A 12,151-nucleotide genomic window follows, 5' to 3' on the forward strand; every position below is an offset into this window, starting at 1 on the left:
GCTGTTTTTTTTTATATGGACACTCCAGGGAGCCCGCACTGTCAGATCGGCTGTTGGGTGCTGCCGATGACATCTCCACTAAGGGAAACCGGCCGTGAAGCCGAAAGGCTTCCTACTGCGCATGTGCGAAGCGAGCTGCGCTTTCTAATTGGCATGGAGGAAAAGTCTGAGGGATAGCAACATCTACTGGAAGTGGTTACGGGGACCTCCTCCCCCTGAAAAGTGCCAAATGCGGCTCCGGAGGTGGGGGGGAGCAAATAAGCAGAGGTTCCACTTTTGAGTGGCACTCCACTTTAACCACTTCTGGACTGCCACACTGCGATATGTCAGCTGTTTGAAGAGGGATAGCTTTGTTATGGCAGCAGCTAGCTTCTTCAGCAGGCAGTCCGGTTTCCGATTAATAGTGGTCTCTGTAGCGGATTCGCTGAAAGATCACTTTTATCGGCGGCGGGAGAGGGGCCCATTCCATCACTCTCCGGTGCCCTCAGCCGCTTACTGGAGCCGTCGGCAGCGGCGCAGGTGATCAGGTCCTGTTCTGTGTGTGGTATGAGGCAGCGGGGACCGTCCTTATTGCGCAGCGCGACTCGCGCATGCGCAGTAGGGAACCGGGAAATGAAGCCGAAAGGCTCCATTTCCTGATTCCCATACCCAAGATGGCGGCGGCAGCACCCGAGAGACGATCTAGAGATCGGCTTCGGGTGCCGACATCGCGGGCGCGCTGGACAGGTAAGTGTCACTATTTTAAAAGTCAGCAGCTGCAGTATTTGTAGCTGCTGGCTTTTAAAAAAAAAAAAACGCGGAGTCCCGGCGGACTCCCGCTTTAACTAATACATCTGTAGGAGAGCTTGCTCTGTTGAAAAACAAGACAAATCCTGTTCCTCTGTGTTGAGATATTTTTGTGTGGATGGTAGCCATATGCATGCTCTGCTTCCTGCTTTGCAATAGTTGTGCTTTAGCCTAGGTTTACATTGACAGTGGGAATGAAATCTTGCCAGTTCAACTGATTTCATTCCCACGTCAGTCCCATTTTCGGAGGGCGATTTTAGAGACATCTGTGCAGAAGTAGTAATACAGAAACTAAACTACTTTTGGGAATTGATGTGGCGTCGCACCAATTCGGAGGTGCCATTGCAGGCAATAGCCACCGATTTTGGCATGCGATTTGACATGTCAAATTCCATGCCAAATCGCTCCAATGTGAACCAGGACTTACTGCTCCTTCTCAGACATTGGTCAGCTCTTTTAAAACAACATGACTGTTATTTTTTCTCAGCAGTTTTTGATAGAGACCGAGCAATTGCACTAAGCCACTGAAAGCTCCCTTCTAGTGTATTTTTAAGGAAAAAAAAAAATCTCCATATCTAATGCAATAAAAATTAAGGACGAACTTGCTCATAAGTATGTGAAATCCTATCGAATTTTATTGTACTGTAAACACTGCAATTTTAAAGTAATATGTGTTTGTAATTCTGGTAGTTCTTGACCATAAGTGGGCCCCTAGAACATGGAAGACATGGAAAATTTAATTTTATTGCCGTGTGTGTTTTAATTTGCTATTATAGCTGTCTCAATAGTTATATTTCATGGTCTAAAACCCCTATTCTGCTTCTACTTGGAATCGGACAACCAGGAACAAATTATAATGGATCTATTTATTTGAAAGTAGTTGTAAGAGATATATATATATATATATATATATATATATATATATATATATATATATATATATATATATATATATAATTTTACATCTCTATCTATTATACGGTTGTGCTCATAAGTTTACATACCCTGGCAGAATCATAATTGATTCCTTTCTCAGAATATGAATGATAACACAAAAACTTTTCTTTCACTCATGGTTAGTGTTTGGATGAAGCCATTTATTATCACTCAACTGTGTTTTACTCTTTTTAAATCATAATCACCACAGAAACTACCCAAATGACCCCGATCAAAAGTTTACATACCCTGGTGATATTGGCCTAATAACATGCACACAAGTTGACACTAAAGGGTTTGAATGGTTATTAAAGGTAACCATCCTCACCTGTGATCTGTTTGCTTGTAATGTGTGAGTGTGTGAGTGTGTGAGAGGTCAATGAGTTTCTGGACTCCTGATAGACCCTTGCACCTTTCATCCAGTGCTGCACTGATGTTTCTGGATTCAGTGATAGAATTGTCAAAGGATCTGCAGGAAAAGGTAGTTGAACTGTATAAAACAGGAAAGGGATATAAAAAGATATCCAAGGAATTGAGTGTGCCAATCAGCAGTATTCAAACTCTAATCAAGAAGTGAAAAAGGAGGGGTTCTGTTGAAACCAAACCACGGTCAGGTAGACCAACTAACATTTCAGCCACAACTACCAGGAAAATTGTTTGGGATGCAAAGAAAAACCCACAAATCACTTCAGGTGAAATTCAGGACTCTCTGAAAACATGTGGTGTGGCTGTTTCAAGATGCACAATAAGGAGGCACTTGAAGAAAGATGAGCTGCATGGTTGAGTCGCCAGAATATGGCCATAACTAGGCAAATGCCACAAAGTAGCCCGCTTACAATACGCCAAACAGCAAAGAGACAAGCCTCAAACCTTCTGGCAATAAGTCATTTGCAGTGATGAGACCAAAATTTTAGCTTTTTGGCCACAACCATAAACACTACTTTTGGAGAGTCATCAACAAGGCCCATGATAAAAGGTACACCATTCCTACTGTGAAACACTGAGGTGGATCGCTGATGTTTTGGGGATGTGTGACCTACAAATGCACAGGAAATTTGGTCAAAATTTGATGGCGAAATGAATACAGTATGTTATCAAAAAATACCGGAGGAACATTTGCATTCCTCAGCCAGGAAGCTGCGCATGGGATGTACTTGGACATTCCAACATGGCAATGATCCAAAACACAAGGCCAATTTGACCTGTCATTGGCTACAGCAGAAAAAAGTGAAGGTTCTGGAGTGGCCATCTCAGTCTCCTGACCTCAATATCATTGAGCCACTCTGGGGAGATCTCAAATGTGCAGTTCATGCAAGACAGCCCAAGAATTTACAGGAACTGTAAGCTTTTTGCCAAGAGGAATGGGCTGTTTTACCATCCGAGAAGATAGTCTCCTCCACAAATACCACAAAAGACTGTAAGCTGTCATTGACGTTAAAGGGGCAATAACAGTATTAGGAACTGGGATATGTAAACTTTTGATCAAGGTCATTTGGGTAGTTTCTGTTGCCATCATGATTTTAAAAGGGTAAATGCAGTTGATTGATATTAAATGGCTTCAGCCAAACACTAACCATGCGTGAAAGAAAAGTTTCAGTTTTTTCGTGTTATCATTCATATTCTCTGAAAAATGGGCAAGAAATCTAAAATTCTGCCAGGGTATGTCGACTTATGAGCACAAGTCTATGTATAATCTCTCACTCTCTCACACTCTCATTCTCACTCTCTCTCTGTTTTTTTTATTTTTTTTATATTGGTTCCATATGTAGTAAACTTTCACTAGTTTTTTTTTTTTTTTTATTTCCTTCTCAGCTTCTTTACACAGGCATTTAAGTTCGGAGACAACGTACCTGGATAAACTTTTGGCATACACATCAGTGCCTCATTGGGACATAGTGAGTATTTTTATAACTTCTAAAATGCATAATAGGTGCAGGGCCAATTCTCCTTTCCCTAACATACATTACATGGTGTTTTTAGTTATTCACTTTATGGTCAACATTGAGGACAAGGGGGCACTCTTTACGTCTAGAGGAAAAGAGATTTCATCTCCAAATAGGGAAAGGTTTCTTCACAAAAAGAGCAGTGAACATGTGGAATACACTTTCTCCAGAGGGGTCTGCTTTTCTGGGGGGTTTTTCACCTTCCTCTGGATCAACTGTGGGTATAGGATTGGGTATATGGGATTGTATGATAATAATAATAATAATAATAATAATATTTAAAAACAAAATATATATATATATATATATATATATATATATATATATATATATATATATATATATATATATATATATATATATATATATATATATATATATATATAATTTTTTTTTTTTTTTTTTTTTTTTTTTTTTTTTATGGTTGAACTAGATGGTCTTTTTTCAACCTGACTAAATATGTAACATCACAAAAAATAGAACAACTCTATCCAAAATGTTGAAACCTGAGAGTGACTCTCATCCTTTTTGCACAGATTGAATTTTTAACATACATATTATTTTGTTTAGATTGTATAATTTAGGGCAGGGGTAGGGAACCTTTTGAGCACAGTGTGCCAAACAATGTTTTTAAAAAAATTGAGTGTGCCGATTTTATAACAAAAAAATATCAGATCAGCCCCTATTCCTGCAACGCCAGTCCTCAGATCAGCCCCAATTCATGCACCTTCACACCTCAGATCACTGCCCCACCACTGTAAGCCCCTGCGTACATCTGCCCCACTGCTGTACCACCCCGCTCTTTTGTCTCACCGCTGAACCATCTTCTCATCTGTCCGACTCCTAACACTGAACTTATCTGCTCATCTGTCCCACCACTGTAACCCCCTTTCTCACCTGTCCCACCTCTGTTCCCCCTGCTCCTCTTTCCCACCAATGTACCTCCATTCTCCTTTGCCCCACCACTGTACCCCCTGTACATCTGCCCCACCAATGCACCTCATTTCACATCTCCCCCACCACTGTACCCCCCTGCTTTTCATTTATGTCCCACTGCTGAACACCCTTCTCATCCCTCCCACCACTGTACCTCCTGCACATGTGCCCTACCACTATACCTCCTTGCTCTTCTGTCCCACCACTGTAACCCCCCCCCCCCCCCGCTCATCTGCCCCTTCAATGTACCCCTTTTCTCATCTGCCCCACCACTGTACCTCCCGGCTCATATGCCCCAGTGCTGTACCTCCCTGCTCATTTTCCCCACTGCTGTACCCTCCTGCTCATCTACTCCACCGCTGTACCCTCTTCTCACATGTGATATGTGGAGATGAGACACATCTACCTGTCCTGGCACACTCATCCTGCTGATCCACCTCTCGTATCCAGCCTACGTGCTTGTATGTGATGTCGCATACAAGCATCTGGAATGGATGTGCAATGGTGAGCTCCGGTCAGGGGCATTTTCTGAAAGCAGTGGGCCTGGGTGCAGGATCATAAGTTGGACCTTCGCAGCTGAGACAAAAAGGGCGGCACTCTGTGCTGCAGCAAAAGTTGGATACCATTTTCATTGCGCTGAATACTGGTTGCGGCTTAAGGAACACAGAGTGTAGGGGTTCAGTAGTAAGTGACGCAAAAGTTCAGAAACCATTTCAACAAAGTTCCCAGAAGCTCAACAGTAATTCCACAAACTGTCACCTGATTGTGGTTTTCTCAATCACAGTGAGATCCCTTCTTTCTGAGATTAGTAATGGCAGCCAAGCGAGTCATCTTTCAGATGGTGGACGGGGCTAGCAGGATTTTGATCGTCTTTAGCAGTGGCCAATGACAGTCCTCCTGGAGACGGGGACTCCTCCCCCCCCCCCCCCATCAGAACTGCACCCAATCTCTTCCCAATCATAAAAGCTGACGATTTCAGCTACAGAAAAGTTAGAGAGTCAAACAATGTTTCACATCTTTTATAATGTGTGGGGGCACAGTGCCTCCCCCTCAGTACACGTGCGGAGTGGGGAATTGTGATATTAGAATGCATTAGTGTCTTATTGGCATTTCCCTGCGCTGCTATGCTGAATGGGGAGGGAGTCGAGTGCCGTCAAGAGGCTTTGCGCGTCGCTTGTTGCACCTGTGCCGGGAGTTTCCTACCCCTGATTTAGGGAGAGGCTTTAATTACAGAGCGTTTGGTATTCTAGGTATATGCATTTTATTAGTGTTGTGATTTTACTTTTTCTGGTAGCTGCTCTAAACAAAAAAACATTTTTTTTTCTTCTTTTTTGCATGATTAATAGTGCAAGGTTATTTTAGCTAAGAGTTCCAGATTACATTTAATTGCATTTTTACTGATGTCCTGTGTCATACTGCTACTGCTATTATTTTCTGTGACATCACAGGCGGTATTGCAAGTAAATCTCTCCTTAATGGTGTACGTTTAACAGATATGTACTGTACCCTATAGGTAAGCCTTAATGTATGCTCGCCTATAGGTAAAAATCAACTAAGGGAGTTTACTCCCTTTTTAATGTAATAGAAACCATTTATAAGTATGTTCTAATGTGAAATTTGCAAATACATTTTGCTTTTAACAATTGAATTTTTTTTTTTTTTTTTTTTAAGGGTATACGTGGAGTTTCCTGTACAACCGACATAACAGATATGCCTGTAATGAAGGCAAGTCTTCTAATGTGATTTATGTAATGTGTAAAAAGTTTAAAAAGTGATTTATTTAAAGAATGATAGATCACTTTGAAAAGGGTATACTAAGCTGAACCACATTGAGCTTGCTTGATATTACTTCATTGATCTCTTAATCACACTCCTGGTTCTTTGACAGATCAATATCTTTAAAGGCTTCTGGGAAAAGTTTCATTTTGAACTGGAATATATGAAACATAGTCAGCAGCAGTTTCTCTACAGCAGCCACATGCAAAGGAGAGACTGGTGCAAACTCCTTTCACAGTTGGTAAGTGTTACTATAAACTGTGTATCACGCCTATTTACTTTGTACTGTTTGATTTCTGTAGCAAATCTTCTAGCTAATAAAAGTTGTTGAATTTGAGGATGAAAATGGAAACCTATCCACTTTCCGACAATCGCTTGGGGCTCCCTACTCAGAACATACGTTAAGCAGCTGTTTTAACAGAATTACCTTACATCCCTCTGGTTACTACTGCTTGTAGGTTCTTCATTACATTCAGCAAACAACAAACGGGATAACACCGATCCAGGTGATGGTAATGAGGTCCTTAACAATCAGGTGCAAGTCCAGTCTGTGATCTGGGTAACTGATGCAGGAGACAAAACGATTAACCACACTCCAGGAATAAAGAAAATTGCTTTAGGCCCCTTTCACACTGAGGCGCTTGTAAACTGCCTGTAAAACACTGAGCACTTTTGAAGAGCTTTTCAGACGCTTTTGAAGGGGTTTCCATTAATTTCAGTGGAGAGGGATGTTTTTTCACCACCCTGTCAAGCACTGCCCCAGTGTGAAAGCATTCATTGATTTTAATGAAAATAGGTTTTCGTGAGCTTTTCAGGTGCTTTTTATTTTTTTTATTTTTTTGTGTGAAAGTGGTCTTATTGTTAAAGCATCCAACATGAAAAACCATTGAGGTTACAGCGTCATGACAGCACCTTATTAAAGGTAACCATCCTCACCTGTGATCTGTTTGCTTTTAATTTGTGTGTGTTTATAAAAGGTCAATTCGTTTCTGGACTCCTGACAGATCCTTGCATCTTTCATCCTGTGTTGCACTGACGTTTCTGAATTTTGACTCGTGGGGAAAGAAAAAAGAATTGTCAAACGATCTGCGGGAGGTAGTTGAACTGTATAAAACAGGAAAGGGATATAAAAAGATATCCAAAGAATTGAGAATGCCAATCATCAGTGTTTATACTCTAATCAAGAAGTGGAAAATGATGGGTTCTGTTGAAACCAAACCACAGTCAGGTAGACCAACTAAAATTTCAGCCACAACTGCCGGGAAAATCGTTTGGGATGCAAAGAAAAACCCGCAAATAACTTCAGGTGAAATACAGGACTCTCTGAAAACATGTGGTGTGGCTGTTTCAAGATGCACAATAAGGAGGCACTTGAAGAAAGATGGACTGCATGGTCAAGTCTCCAGAAGAATGCCATTACTATGCAAATGCCACAAAGTATCCCGCTTACAATACGCCAAACAGCACAAAGGCAAGCCTCAAACCTTCTGGTGCAAAGTAATTTGGAGTGATGAGACCAAAATTGAGCTTTTTGGCCACAACCATAAATGCTACATTTGGAGAGACGTCAACAAGACCTATGATGAAAGGTTGAGGGTGATTGCTGATGTTTTGGGGATGTTTGGTCAAAATTGTTGGCAAGATGAATGCAGTATGTTATCAAAAAATACCGGAGGAATATTTGCATTCATCAGCCAGGAAGCTGTGCATGGGATGTACTTGGACATTCCAACATGACAATGATCCAAAACACAAGGCCAATTTGACCTGTCATTAGCTCCAGCAAAATAAAGTGAAGGTTCTGGATTGGCCATCTCAGTCTCCTGACCTCAATATCATTGAGCCACTCTGGGGAGATCTCAAATATGCAGTTCATGCAAGACAGCCCGAGAATTTACAGGAACTGGAGGCTTTTTGCCAAGAGGAATGGCCAGCTTTACCATCTGAGAAAATAGAATCTCCTCCACAAATACCATAAAATACTTCAAGCTGTCATTGATGTTAAAGGGGCCAATACACAGTATTAAGAACTGGGGTATGTAAACTTTTGATTAGGGTAATTTGGCTAGTTTCTGTTGCCATATGATTTAACCACTTTCAGACCGGACCATTTTTCTGGCTTAAGACAAGACCACTTTTTGCGATTCTGCACTGCGTCGATTTAACTGACAGTTGCACGGTAATGCGACGTGGCTCCCAACAAAATTTACGTTCTTTTTTTTACCACGAATAGAGCTTTCTTTTGGTGGTATTTGATCACCGCTGTGGTTTTTATTTTTTGCGCTGTAAACAAAAATAGAACGACAATTTTGAAAAAAATGCATTATTTTTTACTTTTTGTTATAATAAATATCCCCCAAAAATATATAAAAAAAAACATTTTTTTCCCTCAGTTTAGGCCGATACGTATTCTTCTACATATTTTTGGTAAAAAAAATCACAATAAGCGATTATTGATTGGTTTGAGCAAAAGTTATTACATTTACAAAATAGGGGATAGTTTTATGGCATTTTTATTAATACTTTTTTTTTTTTACTAGTAATGGCAGCGATCAGTGATTTTTATTGTGACTGCGACATTATGGCGGACACATCGGACATTTTTGACACATTTTTGGGACCATTGTCATTTATACAGCAATCGGTGCTATACAAATGCACTGATTCCTGTGTAAATGACACTGGCAGCGAAGGGGTTAACCGGTGGTGGCAGTGTATTGGTTAAGTGTTCCTAGGGGCGTGTTACTAACTGTGGGGGGCTGGGCTTTGTGTTAGTGAACACTGGTCTCTGCTCCAATCACATGGAGCAGAGATCAGTGTCACTTGTTGCTAGGCAGAATGGGGAGATTCTGTTTAAAACGGGTATCCCCGCAGCGATCGAGTCCGAGGGACCCGTGACCGGACTCTCGGGGGTCCCGACCAGCATGCAGTGGCTAGGCAGCATATAGAAATGGACGTACCTGTACGCCAATATGCCTGCCCATGCCATTGTGCTGACGTACATTGTCGTGCGCCAGTCGGAAAATGGTTAAAGAGTAAACAGTTGATTAATAATAAATGGCTTCAGCCAAACACTAACCACGAGTGAAAGGAAAGTATTTTTTTTTTTTGTTTTTGTAATCATTCATAGTCCTTGAAAAATGGCCAAGACATCATAAATTCTGCTAAAGGTATGTAAACTTATGAGCACAACTGTGTGTGTGTGTGTGTGTGTGTGTGTGTGTGTGTGTATATGTGTATATATATGTGTGTGTGTGTGTGTATATGTGTATATATGTATATGTATATGTATATATATATATATATATATATATATATATATATATATATATATATATATAATGTGTATATATAATATTAGAGGTCAACCGATATGGGTGGGTTTTTCTCTGGCCGATGCCGATATTTAGAAATCGCGGCGGCCGATATATGATGCCGATTTTTTTTTTTTTTTTTTTTTTTTTTTTATGGTCCATCTCATAAAATCGAACAGACACCTTTCCCAGTGGGGCCTTTTTCAGGCGCTTTTGGGCTAAAAATAGTGCCTGTAAAGTGCCTGCAAAACATCTCCCCTGCAGTCTGTGTGAAAGACAGTGTGTTTTGTGGCGATGCGCTGGCAGGATGTTAAAAAAAAAAAAAACACCTGCAAGCAGCACCTTTTGGAGTGGTGTATACTGCACCTCCACCACTCATGCCCATTGATATGAATGGGCACCACTGCCGAAGCGCATGCAATGTGATTTGGCAGCGGCGCTTCACGGGTGCATTTAACCTATTCCTCGCTAGCTGGGTTATATGTGCCCCACTAGCAGCTGAATAGCACCACTAAAATGATGGTAAAGCGCCGCGAAAACTAGCAGTGTTTTACCGTCAACGCCTGCCCGCTCCAGTGTGAAAGCAGCCTTTAAATGGGAGAAATTTTCTGTATCCCTTATTAACATTTATTAAACAAAAAACATACCTCCAATCAGTTTACTTGTATGTATAATTTAGATTAAAAAAAACAAAAAAAAAACTATATATTAACCACTTACAGACCGGACCATTTTGCTGGTCAAAGACCAGACCACTTTTTGCGATTCAGCACTGCGCCGCTTTAACTGACGTGGCTCCCAAACAAAATTGACGTCCTTTTTTTCCCACAAATAGAGCTTTCTTTTGATGGTATTTGATCACCCTTGCGGTTTTTATTTTTTGCACTATAAACAAAAATAGAGCGACAATTTTGAAAAAAACACATTATTTTTTACTTTTTGTTATAATAAATATCCCCCAAAAATATATAAAAAAATTTTTTTTTTCCCTCAGTTGAGGCCGATACGTATTCTTCTACATATTTTTGGTAAAAAAAATCGCAATAAGCGATTATTGATTGGTTTGTGCAAAAGTTATAGTGTTTACAAAATAGGGATAGTTTTATGGCATTTTTATTAATAATTTTTTTTTTTTTTACTAGTAATGGCAGCGATCAGCAATTTTTATTGTGACTGCGACATTACGGCGGACACATCAGACATTTTTGACACATTTTTCGGACCATTGTCATTTATACAGTAATCACTGCTATATAAATGCAGTGATTCCTGTGTAAATGACACTGGCAGTGAAGGGGTTAACTAGTGGGTGGCAGTGTAGGGGTTAAGTGTTCCTAGGGGTGTGTTACTAACTGTGGGGGGGCTGGGCTTTCATTTAGTGAACACTGATCTCTGCTCCAATCACATGGAGCAGAGATCAGTGTCACTAGTTGCTAGGCAGAATGGGGAAATGCTGTTTACACGGCATTTCCTCCATTCAGCCGCCCCGTGAGATGATCGCGGGTATGCCCGCGGCGATCGAGATCGCGGGACCCGCGACCGGACTCACGGGGGTCCCGACTGGCACGCGAGCTCACAGCCAGCGGCGCGCTCACGATGGCAGGGCGGCATTGAAGATTGGACGTACCTGTACACCAATATGCCTGCCCGTGCCATTCTGCCGACGTACATCGGCGTGCGCCGGTTGGGAAACGGTTAGATAAAAACAGGTAATCAAAACTTTTGGACAAAAAAATGGGCTAAATTTACTGTTTTTTAGTTTTTGTTTTTTTTAGTGTATTTTTTTCCAAAAAAATTGCATTTTGAAAGATCTCTGCGCAAATGCCGTGTGACATCAAATATTGCAACAACCGCTATTTTATTCCCTAGGATCTCTGCTAAATATATATACATATATAATATTATTATTTTTTTATATATATATATATATATATATATATATATATATATATATATATATATATATATATATATATATATATATATATATATATATATATATATATATATTATATATTATATATTTGGGCGTTCCAAGTGATTTTCTGGCAGAAAATACAGGATTTTTACTTGTAAGCAACAAGTGTCAGAAAAGATTTAGTCTTTAAATGGTTAAACTGAGAACTCCTACACACACAGCTTAGTTCATTCAGAAGTATAAACATTGTATCTCTTGCTCTTTTCTTGGCAGACTGCCCAGAGAGGAAGAAAGTCGCTTCACTGAAGACTCAGGCAACTTGCATTGACTTCTATTACAGAAGTAATTTGCAAGTCCCACTGTAGTTGTAATCTGCCTTTTTATCAGCACAATCGACCAATGCTGATTAATTAAAAAAACTGCAAATATCGGTCGACCTCTAATTAAAAAATATATATAGATAGATAGTATGTGTGTATATATTTTTGTTATTATACATATATAGTGTACTTGGGAATGGATATAAAGTGATTTTAAAACGC

General features: G+C 40.2%; 1 protein-coding gene across 2 annotated transcripts in view; it reads left to right on the forward strand.

Moving 5' to 3' along the window:
- The window catches only part of GSAP (gamma-secretase activating protein), a 199,833-nt gene that overhangs the window by 128,323 nt on the left and 59,359 nt on the right, over window positions 1-12,151 (forward strand). For both annotated transcript variants that reach the window (XM_077471205.1, XM_077471204.1), the window contains 3 exons: window positions 3,535-3,617; window positions 6,273-6,326; window positions 6,490-6,618. In XM_077471205.1, the coding sequence (XP_077327331.1) occupies window positions 3,535-3,617; window positions 6,273-6,326; window positions 6,490-6,618 (266 nt within the window). The remainder of the gene's footprint in view (window positions 1-3,534; window positions 3,618-6,272; window positions 6,327-6,489; window positions 6,619-12,151) is intronic.

This window comes from Lithobates pipiens, unplaced genomic scaffold, assembly GCF_037356315.1.
Source record: "Lithobates pipiens isolate NorthernLeopardFrog02 unplaced genomic scaffold, aLitPip1_a1.2 Scaffold_8, whole genome shotgun sequence".
NCBI lineage: Eukaryota > Metazoa > Chordata > Amphibia > Anura > Ranidae > Lithobates > Lithobates pipiens.